Source organism: Poecile atricapillus, chromosome 2 (genome assembly GCF_030490865.1).
Source record: "Poecile atricapillus isolate bPoeAtr1 chromosome 2, bPoeAtr1.hap1, whole genome shotgun sequence".
In the NCBI taxonomy this organism is placed as follows: domain Eukaryota; kingdom Metazoa; phylum Chordata; class Aves; order Passeriformes; family Paridae; genus Poecile; species Poecile atricapillus.
In genome coordinates, this window is record NC_081250.1 from 52,525,133 (window position 1) to 52,542,948 (window position 17,816).

The 17,816-nt window shown below is 41.6% G+C and overlaps 1 protein-coding gene across 1 annotated transcript in view; it reads right to left on the minus strand.

The window, feature by feature from the left end:
- HECW1 (HECT, C2 and WW domain containing E3 ubiquitin protein ligase 1) overlaps nucleotides 1-17,816 on the minus strand; it is a 247,895-nt gene that overhangs the window by 6,861 nt on the left and 223,218 nt on the right. The window contains exons 23-27 of the mRNA XM_058831790.1: nucleotides 9,293-9,391; nucleotides 7,791-7,920; nucleotides 3,960-4,106; nucleotides 3,049-3,163; nucleotides 1,594-1,792 (exon numbers count right to left, since the gene is read on the minus strand). Of these exons, the coding sequence (XP_058687773.1) occupies nucleotides 1,594-1,792; nucleotides 3,049-3,163; nucleotides 3,960-4,106; nucleotides 7,791-7,920; nucleotides 9,293-9,391 (690 nt within the window). The remainder of the gene's footprint in view (nucleotides 1-1,593; nucleotides 1,793-3,048; nucleotides 3,164-3,959; nucleotides 4,107-7,790; nucleotides 7,921-9,292; nucleotides 9,392-17,816) is intronic.

Genomic DNA, 17,816 nt, shown 5'->3' on the forward strand with positions numbered 1-17,816 from the left:
GGGGTCCATCCGACCCCCAGCTCTGCCAGCAACAATCCTGGATAGACATCCCGAGAAGGAGCAGCTGTCCGGGGAGTTTCAGGCAGTTTCCAGACAGGGGTAACGCTTAGGAGCATGGCCAGAGTCTTCAAGTGATCAGCTGTTTTAGAAGTGATTTCTGCTCTTGTGATCAACTGTGATCAGCCCAGCCAGCTCCGTTCATGGGTTACTCCAGCCAACACATAGACAAGAGAGGGGAGACTGTGTGGCATTCCACAGGAGTTCTTTATTGCAGGCTTCAGCAAAGGAGGCCAGTGACGATCTACCCCTGATCTGGGCAAAAGCCGGGGTTTTTATAGGGAAGGGAAGAATTGGGAAAAGGGCCTATGGTCTGAGACTGGGATAAAATGACCAATAGTTAACAGGAAGATAACATGGGGTCCTGAAGCAGGATGGGGTCCACAGCTTAGTCACCATGACTGAGCAGTTTTGTCTTATCTTAGGGGGCAGATCTCCAGGAAGGAGGCCTGTCAGAGGACTGGGCTTCCTCCACAGGTAAACAACATGGAGAGCAAGTAATGAGAAAACTGGACCAGACCCTTTGTTAATTGATTGTCTGACTATATTTGCGAACTCTATGAGATGAAATTTTTGCTCTGTGCCATAAAAGTGGCCTCCTTTGGAGAGCAGCTGAAAGCCAATGATAAGAGCAAGAAGAAGGCATCCTTTGAGGGCAAATAGGATGTAATAGGGCCACTGTAGCATAAGTATCTCAGAGGCAATGAAATGCTCTGTAATCCCAATGCAGCAGAGCCTCATTGTCAGGATATTCAAGAAAAGGTGATGCACTTCAGTAAGGAGTGATGAGTGCTGGTCACCCATAAAGTGGTAAAGCAGAACTCAAAGCTGAAATCATCACTGGCTGTGCCAGGGCTCTCTTGGGTGGCCTGAGGCAAGTCCACCCCTTTGTGCTCCTGCCCCTTTGTTCTGAAAAGGAAGACGACCCCTCCTTTGGGAATCACTGCCAAGTCTGTTGATTCTGTATGACATTATAGCTCATTTGCTCCAAGCTGGCTCACTGAACTAGATGCAACAAATTGGATATTATCACCACATGGTCTGAAGATTTGTCCCTAAGCTTCTCCATTACAAAAAAAGGAACCATCAGACTAAGTAAATGAAGGGATTACACTCAGGTCTCTAGCCAAAACTCAGAAACAGATTTTGGCTTTCATGTCTCCGTAAATTCACAAGTATTTTTTCTATCATTTTGGAAGTAAAGGAAACAGAATCAGCTGACAGGCTCCTGTTGATCTGAATCTGTTCTAGAATCAAAATAAGAAAACTAAGTTTCAACCTATGGAAATCTTAAGCTTAACCATTTCCAAAGATTACAAGTAGTTTGAATTGAGACTGCAAATCAAAAAGGCAGCAAAAGAGAACACTTTTCTCTAAATGCAATTACAGAACAACAAACTGATAATTGTTTCTTGCTTTGTTTTGTCTTTTTTTAGGTCTCCTTACTGTATTTATAAACTGACAGAGAGATGCAATGAAGTACCAGGCCTATGTTTCTAACAGCAATTCTGGTACAAAGTCCTGATTGGGACATACCTTGGGAGGGAGGTTATTTTCCCCCATTTCTCTATACAGAAGCGCCGCAGGCCGTTGCTCCCTCGGAGAGCGGCAAAACCCTCGTACGGCACACTCGACGTTCCTGTGACGAACTGCAACAATCGCAGCCTCTGCTCGTTGTTAAACCTCTCCACAGCTGCCCAGAACCACCGTATCACTATGTGTCCATCATGGTAGCCTACAGCAAGCAGGAGAAATAAAAATCACTCCCTCCTAACTGGGAAGACCAACACTGAAGAAAGTTCCCATTAGCATGGGGCAGTAGATCTCCTACTGGAAAGATTCTGGCCTAACAATATGTTTTGTTCTTCATTAGCAGTAGGTCCCAGCTTCCATTTTGTCCCGGCTGTAGATACAATAATATCACTAACTCATTTCAGACCCTGAAACTCAAATATGTATTAGAGATTCACTGGTCTCTCACAAATATCTTGGCAAGAACTGGGGTTGCATGCATGAGATATTAAGAGCAACAGCAATATGCCATACAGTGTGAGTCTTAACATCCTAATAATTTCTGGTTCACAAGTAAATTCTCTTTTGGACTGCAATAGTGTTCAACATATGGAGAGGAGTTTGCTGCCACAAGCCCTTCCCTGGCAAGCTTCCCACCTGACGGGCTCTGAGCCTTGGTTTGTGCCTGTGAGAGCCAGCATATACCAGGCTGAATCAGTTTCAAAAGTTAAATAGAAAAATGTAGGAGGAAAATAACATTGGGGACCAGCTGTCCTTGTGGTAAGCTGCGTATTTCAAGGTAACCCAAAGGCTGGGCAGTGACCAGCAGAGATTGAAACCTTGTATTTCAGGGGAGGATATGTGAAACTCAGGAACTTTCCACTTGTGGTGCAGAACTGGTGGATTTCACATTTTTCCATCATCCAAGACAGCCTGGATAAATCATTGGTTAAAGAAAAACCAGACCAAACATTAGACAAAAGAAAAAAAATCCAACTTGACATAGTTTAGGGTGAGGGGACAGTTATGCAAGATCTGTATGTTGTCGAAATGTATTTGGGAACTGTGAAATTCAGCTCCTGATTTCAGCTCCCTGCTGAAGCCAGGAGGTCTTGTGGATCTACTTTCTGTGATGCCCAGAGTTCAGTCAGTCATCTTAGATGACTTGTAATTTTTAGATCTAATTGTGCAAATCCTTTTCAGTCCTTAACAGTCGAAACCCCTGCTAAGGCTGCAGGAATTGAATAGATAAAATCTGGACAAAAATAGCAGAAGCAATTTCAGTAGTATAACACCACAATACCTGTTGATCCAAACCTGAGATCTTACTTTTTTATTTCAGGAGTTATTCTTCATAGTAATTTCCAGGACAAAATAGGGCATTTGCCTCAGGAAGGACAGAAGGAAAACATGGAGCAAGACTTCCATGTTTTAGATTGAAACAGTCAAGACAATAGTAAACATGAGCAGGCAGTTTACCTCCACGATATTCTGTGTTGTTTCTCCAGTCATTGAGATCTATTTCTGCAGTGCCAGCTATAACTAGCTCCAGTTCTCTGGCATCAAAAACAGAGACAAGCCTGGAGTCTACAACCTGGAACAAAAACCACTTGTGAGCACAGTTCAGACTGGAAATGAAGCAAAGTCCTATAAACCTATGGTTCTGGGGGCCAGCTCTTTTTTCTGACAAAGTTTGAATGTTTGCATTCACATGTTTATGTATGATTAGGGAGGGGACAGAACAGGTGACTACATGGATTGGTCAGCAAAGCCACAGGTTTTCACCCGGTCCTTGAAACAGCTCTGCCAGAAAGATGTTCCCAGATCCAGGTCTTCAGCAAAGATAGCTTGCAAAATCCAGGGACAACAATGGAGTATCCAGGAATACCAGCAGCAAGAGAACAGGTTGGATTGCACCCACGGACTGACTTTACTGGAATGAATCCCTGAAGACACAGTGTGTTTCATCAGCTTTTCATCAAAGTGTACAATTCTTCACAATCTTTCTCAGAGACCCCTAACCCAAACCTAAAATCACAACATGGTAGAACAAAATTTTTAAATGCCTACTTCTCTTATTGTGTGAATGGAAAGCAGTGTCATTCTTAACTCTTGATCATAAATAATGCTTTATCATATTCAGAAGACACATTTCTTTTCTTTCTCCTTTAATCCTAAGCATGCCATATCCAAGGTCTTTCTCTGTAGAGATCCAAGAACTTTCTCTGTAGAGATCCAAGAACTCCAGTTCCTTGCTGTTTGTGTAGCAATTGTGTAGTTGTGTCGGTGTAGCAATTCTCTAGGGTAATGACGAAGCACAATTTAACCAGGGTGCTACTCTCATTCAGATGAAGGAGGGATGACTGTGGAAGCATCACTTTGTTACTTACTTCGTAGAAGCCACGGACCAGGGCCTCTGTTTGCTGGACCACTCCTCGTTCCACTCGCCACTTAACCATTCTCTCGATGTACTCCTTCTTGTTCTTTTCTGTCACCGCTGTATTTGCCCCTCCAGATTTCAACTCTCTCTCTGTCACCTACAGAACAAAGATGAACAGTGGTGTAGCATTGTATGGATCCCGTTGTGTTCCAAACATGAGATCATCCATGCAACAGCACAGGAAACAACAGGATGGAGAGGCAATCACAGGATTGGAATAGGCAGACTGCTTTGCCAACTGGAAGGGATATCTACTTGTCTCTTAGGCAAGAAGTGTTACCCTTCCCCAAGTGCTAGTAAAAGTGTTTACTCAGAAATGCCAACAGCTAAAGAAAGTATCATAAAATGAATACTCCCAATCCACTACCCAAAACAAGACCTTGCACAGATAAATAGTCACTGTGGGATCTGGAATTTTGTACCAGCCATTCAAACCTGAGAAGAGTTTGTATTGTAAATAACCTTTCCTTATTTTAAGCAAGAGCTGCAGCATTTCTTTGCATTTTAATAGTTAATTTAGTTGGCTTGAGTTACTAAGGCTTGAGATTGAGAAGTGATTTAAGGAATCACTCTGGATCCTACCCAGTAAGCACATACTCCTCCTCCCATGTGACAGAAAATTGTATTTTCATTGTAATGTTTTTTATTCAATTTAGTGGATTTAAAAGGAGGAATATGTTGCTCTCCTCTTCAGTTTTCTGCTGCTATAACAATGATGTCCACCACAGACAGTGGTTCACAGTAATGAATACAGTTCACAGTAAATGAACTGTATGAATACATATTCATTACTATTATCTATTTATTAGCTCAACAGACAGCACACAGCATAGGCAGTATTTAGGTCACCTTACTTGAGGGACCTATTGCAATATTATTAATTAAGAAACATTGACTGAGTCATCTAATCTGTAGCTTTGTTGAGAAACAGCAAGAACAAGTAAAGCTGGATGGAAGGAGTTAGGAATTCTTAGCTGGTTCAGGTTAAATTCCCAAACATAAATCATTGCATCACTATTATACAAGCAATGCTGCACTGTCCAGAAAGTAAGGCTCTGTCCCTGCTACCATGCTGTATTCTTCAAGTCTGTGAGCCATTAACATATATCTGCCAAACCAGAGACTAAATGTTGTCTAGCTTTAAGCATGACCAGAAGTCCAGATGTTCACAATCTCCTGCAAGACTTCCCACAAACACCTAGAAAACCATTAATTTTTTCAACTTCTCATTATCCATATAAATTCAAATACTATTAGCTATCTATGACTGGAGACTAGCAATTAATAGCAACGTATCTCTCTTTTGAGGTTTTTGTTCTTAGGGGCATTAGCCACAACTGTGAGCTACAATCCAGAATCAAGCTTCAGAGTAGCAAGGAGACATTTCAACCTATCTAGCTCATTCCTTTTACCTGATAGGAACAATTGCCACGGCTCAGAGACATGCTGTATCCACAAAGAGAGCTCAGAGTAAGGCCTGGAAGAACACTTGAACACTTTCTATCGGGTAAAAGCACGAGAAAGCACTTTAGGTCACGACCAACTGACATGTCTCCATCTTATAAGTGAAATTCTCAAATTGTTATTCAATCCCAACCAGTAAAAATGTGTAATGCTTGATTTGATGTTGTATCACTGCTGCTACAGGAGTGCTCCGCGTTCCAGTATGCAAGAAGGCTGGAATTGACCTGGAGTAAATTCTACTTAAGAAAGTACCAAGAACGAGGATTTAGCCTGAAAGCCTTAGAAGTTCAATAAACATCAGAGATAAGACAAGAAAGAAAATATGAAAGCAGCAGTGACTGGTCCATAATAAAGTGATTGTGGAAGCAGGACAAAAGGGCTGTAACCATCTACTATACAGCTTCTCAAGGAGTCGGTATATTTATTTTTTCCTTTACCCAGCCCTTGAAATCCAGTTTCCCTGTATTAGCAGAGCTCCCACTGTGATATACACTTGCACGTGTACTAAGTAAAGTACTTACTCAGATGGCATTTAAGTGGTCAGATACTCTTGGCTTGGAAGAATTTCCAACTAGGATCCATCTGTGAGCATAAAATGTGACTGCAATTTCTTTGTTATTTTGCTGTCAGCACTTGGCAAGTTTGAAGAGGAAAATCTGACTTTCACTTAGGACGCTTGGATTCTGACGGTTGTAATTCACAGTGAGAACCAACCTTACCCACCATCACTAGTTCTAGCAAGGTCAGTGTCCAGTCCATAGGAAATAAAGGACTAGACAACAGCATCAAAATCTGGCTTTTAGTGTTCTTTTGCTTTCATACCACAGTATCTACAACAGAGTGATCTTTTTCTATTATCTTTGGAGCCATCTCTTATCTTCCACAACAGACTCCTATGCAACTGCTCTCTTTCCTTCGAGGAGAGTGTAACAAGCAACTAGCGTGCCAAATGTTACCTGCAGATGCATCAGGGCAACTCAGTTCTTATTCAACTTTGTAGTCCTCCCTTGTAAATACAAACTTGTCTCATCTGCCTTTGGGAATATGTCTGTATGTGTCTGTCTGCCTTTGTGTATTAGTCTTATGTAGCCATATCTTCCATAACTGCACTGTCAGTTCAATGTCATGCAAGCTCTCAGTTCCAAGTCCATGAAAAAATCCTGCATTTAAGACTGTGGAAAAACAGTGTTACTGTTCCTACAGAGGCTTCCTACTTTAATTCTTCTGCCCCATCCTTTTTATCTACCCGTAACTCTGCTCATCCTTTGTAACCTTTTGCTATATGCAGGCTAAATTCAGTATTTAATATACTGCCTGAAGCCTGGTTTGCCTTCTGTTATTTTCAAGCTCATAGCTGAGCAGGGCTGGAATTCCTCCCCTCAGAGACTTGTCTAACTCTTCAATTGCTCACAGAACTACCCTAGCTTTGTGCAAACCCCTCCAGGCAACTTTACTGTCAAGTGGTGAGAGCCATTCTCTGTATATTCCACCTGATTTCTCTGCTCCTTTTGACACTGTCTGCTCCTTACCCATTCCCTGAGCTTCTGCACTGCTTGGTGAGCTTGGTTCTTCAGCCCCTCTAGTTTTCAGTATCTCCTTGGAGATCCTTAATCATGGTCTGAATACTGTTTTGATTTCCATTCAAGGCTTCCCAGAAACAGTTACAATCCAGCATGGTTTGCAACAGCAAAGAGCATGACGGCTTCAGTGCAAGGCAAAGAATCCCACAGGAGACACTTACTCTGATTGCCAGACTGCACTTAAGCCAGTGTTGCACTCTCCCTAAGGCTATAGTGGTCAGCCAGGTTACAGAGAACTGAGCTGTAGAAAGCACAATAAATGGATGTACAGACCAATTTGTTAAGTAGATGCAAGGTAAGTAAGAGACACAGAATCTAATAGGGAGAGATTAGACAAAATGATGGTAAGGGTAGCCAGGTCCTACACCACCTGTCAAATGTTTTTTCTCCCTCCTAACCCATCCTTTCAGTCACATCAGCTTTAAGTTACATTGCTTGCATTCACCAAATGCCACATCTGTGTGAACTACACCCTGGAGAGAAAAGCTGCACTCCAGAGAATTCCTCATGCTCATCAGTGTGTGGCTCAACAGGCCTGCAGAGGGGCTGGTATTGTATATTATACACCCTAAGAATAAACATCTGCCTTGGAACAGGTGGCTTGAAAGAAACAGAAGGTAGGAGAAGAAAATGTTATTGAAAGGCTAAAGGATCTGTTCTGACAGAAAGATGTTCATCATGCTCAACTTTGTCAGCTTCAAATTTGCTTTTCAAATGTTTTGCATAGCTATGCTCACCTGTCCAAATACCTCCTCGTTCACTGTGAAGGTTAGATCCAGGATATCAGTGATATTGTTATCCTTCATCCACTGCAAGCTCTGATGGAACTCTTCATCCAGGTACTCTAAGTCACTTAAATCACATGGCCTGATTGCAAGACAAGAAAAAGATATGGCCCTGTGACTACTGGCAGCATGATTTCCTACTAAGTATGTGAACAAATTTACTCAAGATCCAACATAAAACTGAAGTTCATTTAGTTTTGTTAACATCAAAGCATGTTTCACAGACCATCTTGAAACAGTTCTGCAACTGTTTGCTTTGCATAGCTGGGCTCAAGGCCAGATCTGTTGGCTGCTTGTATTATTTGCTGTCAAAAGACACCCCTGGGGCTTGATTTTATGTGGATCTTCAAGATGTCCTGCACTTCACAGTACACGTGTCCCTTCAGCCCCGCCATGCCGTGCCTGGCTGCTTCCATTACCTATCATCTGCCAGGTAAGCACACAGGACTGACACAGGGAAGGCCAGGCAGCCTAAATTTCTGCTAAAAAGGAGCCATCCTTGTCTGCTGAAAGAACAGGTGGATGTTATGAGCAGCCTGGTTTCCAATTCCCTAAAGGGGCAATAAGGATGCAGGGATAACCCTAGGTTTTGGCCTATTTTCAGACTAGATCAGGTACAATATAGATATGAGTGTTTGTACCCCAGAAATAACAGTAGTTAAAAAAAACCCAACAAAGACTAACATGATAAAGGACTTAAAGGACTGTTAAGACAGGTATCTTTGCTGATTTGGAATCATCTTAATTGACAACCTGTTTCAGCTACATTTTATTCTGCTCTTTAGCGTTTAATTGCAGTCTTGAGTTAATATTTATGGCTTTTTTTATTGTTGCAAAAATTTTATGTACCTTGTCTTATTTCAGTCTATTGATTAAAGAGGGACTGATTGTCAATACAAATTAACCTTAAAAATTCAGACTGAAAATAATGTATTATTGGTAGCTTATGCTTACTAAAATAAAAAAACAGGAGAAGACCAAAAAAACCATTCATTGGTTATATCTACATTAACATTCTTAATTAACCCAAGTTATGCTTTAGAATGAAAAGCTACTCCACCAGTGGAGCATGGCAAATGATGTATTTTTGCTTAATACAACCTCTGTCCTTATTTCATTATTATTTTGTTTCATTCCATCAAAGATGTTTTTTAGTCTTCCACCTAGCAAAATCTTCTTAACTTTCCATCAGTAGTAAACTCTGGAATTACGTGTCAGTACTTTCTGATGTGTTTCTAAATGTCATACTTATTTATTTTTTCAACATAGTATTTATGAACGGCAAATTCTTGGAGAAAGCAAAGAAAAATTAAAATGTGTTGATTTTCTACTGCAGAGCAACAAAACAACAGCAGAAAGAAATTGAAGGTCAATGCACTCGAAGCAGCTCCCTGAGGGTCTGTGTCTCTGTAGGATTCACGGTGGGATCGCTGTTTCTGCACGGTTATACTCACAGCCTTAGCAGTGCTTTGTAGAATGGCCTTGTGAAGAAAGCATCAAGAAGGTACTGATGAATGAGAGCAAGGCCAAGAATACGACCGCTGAACCTGAACCTGTGAAATAAAAATGCAGAGTAAATGAAGTGTAACTCAAGATTTCCAGTACAGGGACTTAAACAGGTAGCAACAGGGGTTTTCTGGTTTGTTTGTTTCTGAATTAGTTTTTCACATTTATTCCCTGATTTTTTTTTTCCAAGCAGACACTTAATGCCACTCCTTCCATGTCTGATCAATAACAGATCTCCCTGATGCACCTCCTACTGTACCCATACCTGCAGCTGGCATGTTATGTGCTCTCCTGTGCCAAACCAATGAATGCTCACTTCCTGTGATCTCTCATTCAGTGTTCTGATACAGACTGACTACATCCAACACAGTATTTGGCCAGGGAAATACTGTAATACTCCACCTCAGCAGAACAAATGCTATCTCAAAAGAGCTGCAAAGGATTTTTGGAGACTCAGTATATGCAGTTTCTGACTAGCTACAACCCTGTCTGAGGTGGGGCTTTAAAGTACTTTAAAAGGGTAGTGAGTGGACTTGATAGGGGAAAACTGAAGTTCAAATAAGCGAACTGTTGTGGCCAAGAACACATTAAAATCAGCATCTAAAGTTCAGGCACACTGTTCCCAGACCACTTCTTTAATTTTGCTGCTCAGCTTGTTTCAGTATTTACACACTCCTGTGTTCGTTTCTAGGAACAGCAACCCCCAGTCTCACTGTAAGTACTCAAATAGTGCCCAGCCCATTATAATCTGAGATTTGCGATGATAAACCATTGAATTTTTCTTCCTATGATTTCTTCTGTGACTTATTCTATATTTTTCCATCAAACCTGCTTTTAAATAAATCATCTCAGACAGAAAAACACAAAACTGGTGTGAGTCCAGGTGCGTTTGATTTTTGTAAAAACAACCCCCAACAACCATTCAAAACTTGCTTATATGTAAGAAAGGAAAGGAAAAAATCCAGCACCCCAAATGCGAACACTCCAAGTCTGAGCTGACTGATAACACAGAAAAGTTTTGCTGCACAGAAGATGAGAAACATATCAGAAAGTATAGAAACCATTCCTTCCACTTACAGGAACCAGTACAAAGACCTCTCCTGCACATGAATGAAACATGAGTCTGACTGTAATAAAGATGGCAAAGAATATCTGTTCAGTCAACTTTATGCACATGGGACAGAACAAGTGCTTAGTATGTCAAATGGGGCACAAAATAGCCTGTTGTGGGCCCAATTAGCATTTACATCACCACAGGAGCTGCCTCCGGGTCCCTGAATCTGAGAAAGGTGCTTATGATATGCAGCTGACCTGCCACAGACGAACGATTATATTACCCCCTTTCAGCTGTTTCCACAGCAGCAACAAAAGGCAGCTGTTGGGTCTAGTTAGGGCCTGCTTCACTTCACTTGTGCTCCAGTGCAGTGCTTCCAGCAAAAAGCAAGGAAACGAGGGGGAGCTCATACAATGAAAGCACAGTGGAAGGCAGGCAGCTCAAATCCCAGAAATGCTGAACCTGTAATCCGTCAGTTTTATAGCACCTTCAGGATCCATAATCAAGTCTGTATGTCCTAAATAACGCGTGTCAGCTTTTTCGGTTTTGTTCTTCACCCCCATCCATCCCCGCACATTTTGAAAGTGAGCACTGAATGAAAATGCTGGGGGTGTTCCTCACCACAGTGCTCACCCCACAGCTACTCAACTGTGCGGGACTGGGCAGGCAGGGGCCACCTGGAATAAAGCTGAAAGTGAACTGCCAGGAAAGATTTGAGAACATGGCTTCTCCTAAGAAACTCCTTGAATGTGTGAACAGCATCCCTTTTCTCCTTGCTGCTTGTTTCACTTCTGCATGGCTTTGAGGCCATTCCTGCAAAGCTGACATGAAAGGGTTCTGCACATACACCAAGGTGTTTACAGCTATGGGCACATGTTACAGGGGCCATTAATGGAGAGTTTAATTTGAATCCGTGCCTTGTTGCAGAACTGTATCCAGCCATCCTAAAGCCATGTGCAGCATTTCTGTGTGAAAGGTCCAGGCCTGGCACAACAGCCTAAGAACATGTGGGATATGTGCGATGAAATCATTAACAAAATGTTGCCATTGCTGGTGCCTATGAATACAACGGATAGAAAAAACTATGTTGCAGACTGTATTCCCTGCCAGCTCCCTATCCTCCCAGAAAAACAAGGTGCTGTGTGGCCAAGGCATGTGAGCTCTCCAGCCCACAGACCCATGCACAGAGCTTTGGTATCTTACAGAGACTTGCTGTACTTGACTCATTCTGAAGAATGGCAAAGGAGAAGGTTCTCTGGCCCCTTGTCCATGCTGGACAGGGCCTGAGACCAGACATGATACTTCTGTGGCCTCCAGCACTGAGAAACATGGACCGTGGTAAGCCAATGGATACCTATCAACAGAAGCCATTTGCTGCCTTTCTCAGAGAACAATTTATCTGTGTGTGGCTCCGTTCAGTTCATCAAGCTGCCACTACACTCAGAAAAGCATAGCAGTCCCACTTAAAATATACCAAAACTTACAAAAAAGCAAGAAGAAACAAATTGCCCTCCTTACAAAGGCCAGTTAAAACAAAGCCAGACTCTTGTGTTTATTTCTCCCTGAAAGATTTAGAGCATGGGTGAGATTTGAAGGTGGGTACGACAGACCTTTCAGAACAAAACAAGCTTTCTTGACAGACTAAGCAGCACAAAGTTAAATCCTGGCTGGAGGGCACATACCTTCCTTAAGCCTGAATTACATTTATCTTTCCAAGGAAGTGTAAAATGCTTGTTTGGTTTCTTTCTAGCAGAAAAGCTAGTTTGGGAGAAGTGGGGAATGCGGGTCTTGTTCTGGCCTTTTCTTTCAACACCCTTCCCTTTTGGAGACAATGATTGAGTCTGAGTAACGTGCTCCGGAGAGGGGGGAAATGCAGGAAGGAGTTAATGAACAGGAAATGGTGTAACGAGAGACAGAATTAATGAGCAATGGAGCTGTTCTGGTTTGACTGCCTATTGACACCGTTCGTCCACTCAAAAACGACATTGTGTGCACCTGCTTTCTGGCTTTTAACAGCACTACTCTTTGACCCATTTGCAGAAATTTCCACTGTACCCAGCTAATTCCTTTTCCTTCTGGAAGCTTCAGGTGCCCCTGAAGCAGCCACAACAGTCTGTTGCAAAACAACAGGCTCGCTCCCCTCGACAGGACTCCGTGCATACTTACTGCATATCTGTGTACTCAGGGAAAGACAAATCCATATGCTGTAGCAGCAACTAGGCAATAAATTTTAGTCTGACTGCAGCTGAGTCACAAGAGATTTAATGTACTCTGGTCCTTATCATACAGCAGCAGAGCAAGGCAGGATCCACAATGACCCTTTGGTACAGGGCCCTCTCTTAACTGATTCAATGAATGGAGCTCTACTTTAAATGACAGTTTTTCCTTGGATTCAGATGGATAATGATGTACCTTGTAAAGATTGTAATCTGTGTGCACAGGGGAAGAACAGTCTTTATCATTCTATTGGGAATGCTTTGGGAACCATTCCTTGTGGGCTAAATTAGGTATGGTATAAGAAACCTCCAATCCTAAAAAGAGGAAGCAGCTGATGAGATTAAAAAAATTGAAAATCCTGCAAACCTTATCTCACTCAAACACATCAGCTGCATTTAAGTGTGTCCTTCTTGATGTGGCAGCTTGTGAAAAAATATTCAAAGTAGGGCTTGAGAGAGATAAATATCGCATGGTTCACATCAAATTTGAAAACGTTACTTTCACAAGACTTGCTTTCATCTGTAAGGGAAACTTACACATTCTGTTGCACCAGTTTTAAAACTCTTGACTGTTTAATTGTGCAGATGAACTTTTGGCCACCTGAACGACAAGCTGAACAAATGAGGCTACACTGTGGTCCACTGTGGGTTTCTGTCCTTGGCAGCTCTTCTGAGGATGAATGATGTTTGTCAGGTGGATGCAGCTGGAGACCCCATTAGTCCTTTCACAGTGGGAGAGACTGGATCTAATTTTGATCATTATTAGATACCAGAGAATCTAACATGAGGAAAATATTTAGAAAGGCACAATCATGGGAAATACTTCACCTTGAACATGAATCTTATTAGACAACAGAGAATTCAGTCACGAAACACAGATTTGTATGAAACTGGACATCATGGATTCAAGAGGCTATGGTACAGCTTGTTTTAAAGCACTGTTAAAACTGCCATTGTTATGAAGACACTCATGAACAACCTGAAGGCCAGAAACTGCTGATTAAAGGGAAAAAAAAATCAATTATAGCCTCAAATTTTGTGATTTACAATCTTTTGATATGAGGGGGGACACAGCACGCGAGGAAAATGTACTGAGTCTATGATTTCTGAATTTTGGTCTTATCACCAGCACTAGCACTTTATAAACAAAGAACTACTTTTTTTTTAATGCAAGAGAGTTCTAAGAATGTGTATTTTGCAAAAAGAGTTGACCAGAAACATGGTTACAACTCTGCCTGGACTCATACATTATGAATTTTAAGCAATACTGGCAGTGTGTCAGGCATATGCTCCAGAGGTTTGTGTCTAGATGCTGGCAGTATACGTCCTTGTGCTGGCTCAGTGCAGGACACGACCAACATGTCCTACATGAACTACACCTACAGAGAAATGATCTAGCAGAAGATCAGGTCACCTCTACAAAACCTTGTCAGTGGGTCAAATCCACACCTCTATCTATCTGCCTTCATTAATAAATGCCTTTCTTTAATTTGGTGTGCATATTTAACCCCTACTCACTCAAATGAGAGAACATTTGAAGGGACTAATGGGATGACATGAAGCATTCTTTTGTCAGGAAGGTTGAACCATGCAGGCTGGGACAGCTCATGTGTTCTCTTTATCTGACTTGCATCTGCAAACTCGGCAGACCTCTCGTTGCCACCGTGTCATTTAGCCTTGTGTCATTTGGCCTCATGGCAAACGTGCTCTGCATATCTGCCGGCTCAGAGGTGGATGCTGTGGCATTCCAGCACCATGCCTCTTGAGTTCAGGAATCTGATGACCTCATGTGTCATTAATATGAAAGGAATGGCTCTTACAAAGGCTGGAGACAGAAGTTCATGAAGTCTCAGCACATTAAAGAGAAAAGGTAAAATAGTTCCTAAATTAGTCATAGAGGAGAATTCCTGTATAAGGAGTAACAGGAATACTGTTGGCTCATTTTCTTTTTTTACATCCATCTCTAATATGAAGAATCCTTAGAGAGACCAAGATCTTAGAGAGATCAAGGTACAGTGTTGGGTCACATTTGCATGGCATTGCCCAATGCTCCACTGACTCCAGTATTTAACTACACTGGCACCCCACATGAGAACTTAATCTAGATCCCTACACACTTCTTTTGAAGGAATGGTAATGACTCACCCCAATCAGGTTTTGGTTTTACCTCCTGTGCATTATAGGATATATTATAAATATATAATATATATTTATTATATATTATAGCAAAAAATATTATTTATTCTAAATACTGGAATGGATCTTATCTCATGTAATGTCAAAATTCATTCCAGGTTTTCAGACAGTTATTGAGTTTTTAAGGGGAAACTCCATACTTCTTCACTGTGAAACCACAGAAAATTCTGTCAGGTAAGCTTCATTTTCAATCCATTTTTCAATTAAAATTTAAAGAAAAGTTTAGGAGTACTGACAAGGAGCAACTGTGTGTGCAGATTTCCAGCCTGGAAACTGATGAACTTTAAATAGTTAAGTCTACAGGGATTGATCCCTGCCACCCCAGCAAATGTGACTGGGGATACATTCTACTCAGAGCAAAAGCATTTCATTCAGGCATCAAAAGATCAAGAAGCATATTCCATGAGCCTCTCTTTGATAATCCTGTCTGCTTATTATGCCTATAAAATTTAGGAGTTTTATTTATATTTTCAAGAAAATTTGTTACACTCATTTAAGAAAGTACTAGCCTCTCTTAAAGTAGCCCCAACTGGAAAGTGGAACAGTACAGCAGACCTGCTTGTGCAGTGTCATAAAATACAGAGAGAGTGCTCAGAGATGGTGGGAAATATATGTGCATCAGCCAAGAACTGAAATTAAAATGTGAGCCAATCTCTCAATTTATTGCTAATTTGTCCATATATTTTCTGCTGCAAAAGGCCAGTACAATACTGGCACTTTAGTAAGTGGTTGTCCTACTTCTATTTTCTGGATCTATCTGCAAGTAGAACATGTTTCTGTTTCTCAATACCAAGGAGTAACCACATAAAAAAGAGCTATTGCTTACATGTGATGGAAATGTGAACTATCCATGTCCTTCTAAATCTGTGGAGCTCATGCATCCTAAATTAGCAACTAAACCTCAAACTATTCCCGAAGCCTAAATTTCCAGCAACTGAAAAACAAAGAGATAATCCAAACCTTACTGCTTCTTTATTTAACCTAATCAGATCCTTCAAGTCTTTTCCTTGTCCCTAACCTAGCATTTTGTTCACTCAAAATGTCTTTTCATCTTTCTTACATCCTGGCTATATCCACCACAAAAGAACAGACAGAAAAGGTTAAAAGACTAATTGTGTCATGGAGAAGAAAGAATGAATTTATGGCAAAAGCTGCAGGCTATTCTGCTTCATCCAGAAAAATGAGAGGCAAAGATAATGCAGATAAGGGAAATTCATAAAATCCCCTTGGGTTTCTCTTCAACACAACATATCAGATGGTTCCTTTCCTCCACACAGTAGTTCCAGATAAATGTTCACATGGAAAAAGGGTTACAGCTGCATTTTCTCAGCACTGCAGCCAAGTCAGGAAGCCCCATGCTGGAGTGGCTAGCTCTGGCTTCTTGCACATCAGCTGAGCTGTGCCAGAAGTTCTTACTGCAGGTACAGGAATTCCTCTGCGTGGGGCCATTGCAGGCATGCCAGCTTTGGTGCCATTGGGCTGTCTGAGCACCAGAGATGCCACACACAGGAACTGGTGAGCTGATTTCCAGGTCTGTCTTTAAACTAATAAAGAGATTCAAAAATGAACATGGTCTCTCTCTGTAATAAGAAATCTATGCTAGGTATCATTTTACCAGTAACAAGTTCCATGAATGCAGGGCTTTGGAGGAGAAGAGGAGTGTGGCAAGTGCTGAAGTGGCCATTTCTGCCAGCAGAACCATCTCCCTCAGCCTCATGACCTTAATGTACAGTCATCCTCCTCTGGGAGAACCCTTGCCAGAGCACAGCAGCACGAGCACGACTAACCTCCATCAGCAACCAGGCTGCCTGCAGGTTTTAGCCTCTCTTGCTGGTACAAGGGATAAGACACACTGGCCTGGGAGACTCTTGGCAAACACTCCTCAGCCCAGCAGCTACAGAAGAGATGCAGACTGAGGTATGAATGACTGGCTAGCAGACACAAAACCTCTACATTTTGTGATTCTCAGATCCTAGACTTTATTGCTGACTAGTAAATCTCAAAGCAGAGAGATCAGCTTCCAGAGGAGACCAAGGCCAATATTTCATTTGAAAACTGACAAAACTTAAATAGAAAAGTAAAATAACTTATCTGAAGTTATCCAGAAAACAAGTGATAGAACAGTCCTCTGAGTCCCTGCTCAATTTTAGTTGTTTAGTCTACCTGACATTTTTAATGACTTTCTCACCTTCTATAAAACAATACGTAATTTTGTCAATCAAACAGATCCAGTTAATCATCAGTTCCTTGTAGATCAGTTCAGTCTGATGCTTATGTGTTGTTTTATTTCAAACAAGCAAAAGAACATTTTCATCAAGAGACTGGTTTCTCAGTCAAAGATTTTGGAAGAGCTGTTGGTGGGCACCTTTCAAACCTATGAATTGGTGAAGTTTCAGACATTGCATGACTTATGTTTGCTTTCCATGGTTTTGCCATGTGTTGAAACAAACTAGTCAAGCTACAGGGAAATCCACAGATTTAGTCATCTGCCAGACAAGAGGGTCATAAAAACACAAGCTGAATGACTGCACATTTTCCTTCAATGGCTAACTACAAACACTGCAGCCACAAAAACTGACTTATTCTCAAAGGAGGCACATCCTTTCCAGCCTGTCTGGGGTATTTAAGCATGAGTGAGACTGTTCATCATAAAGTCCTGGTAAGCACCCAGGAATGTTTACCCTGTGTGATGAGGGGTGATGCAGATATCCTTGAGCTAACTGCAAACAGCTCAAGGGCAGTGCAGAACCCTCTGGACTTACCACCCATGTCCAGAAAGCCACACACTTGGGTTTGCATTGTGCTGCAACTTGGCTAATGATCCCTGTCTCTCAGAATGAGGATCCTCCATTGAGTAAAGTCAGAAATCTGTGTGCTGATATTCAGACATGCTACTAATTGCATGGCAGTCTATTTTAGGTCTTGTTTTGCAAATCATTGAATACTTCCAACTTCTATTAATACCTCTGCAAACTGATCACTCTGATCCTCTTAGGGGAACATGCA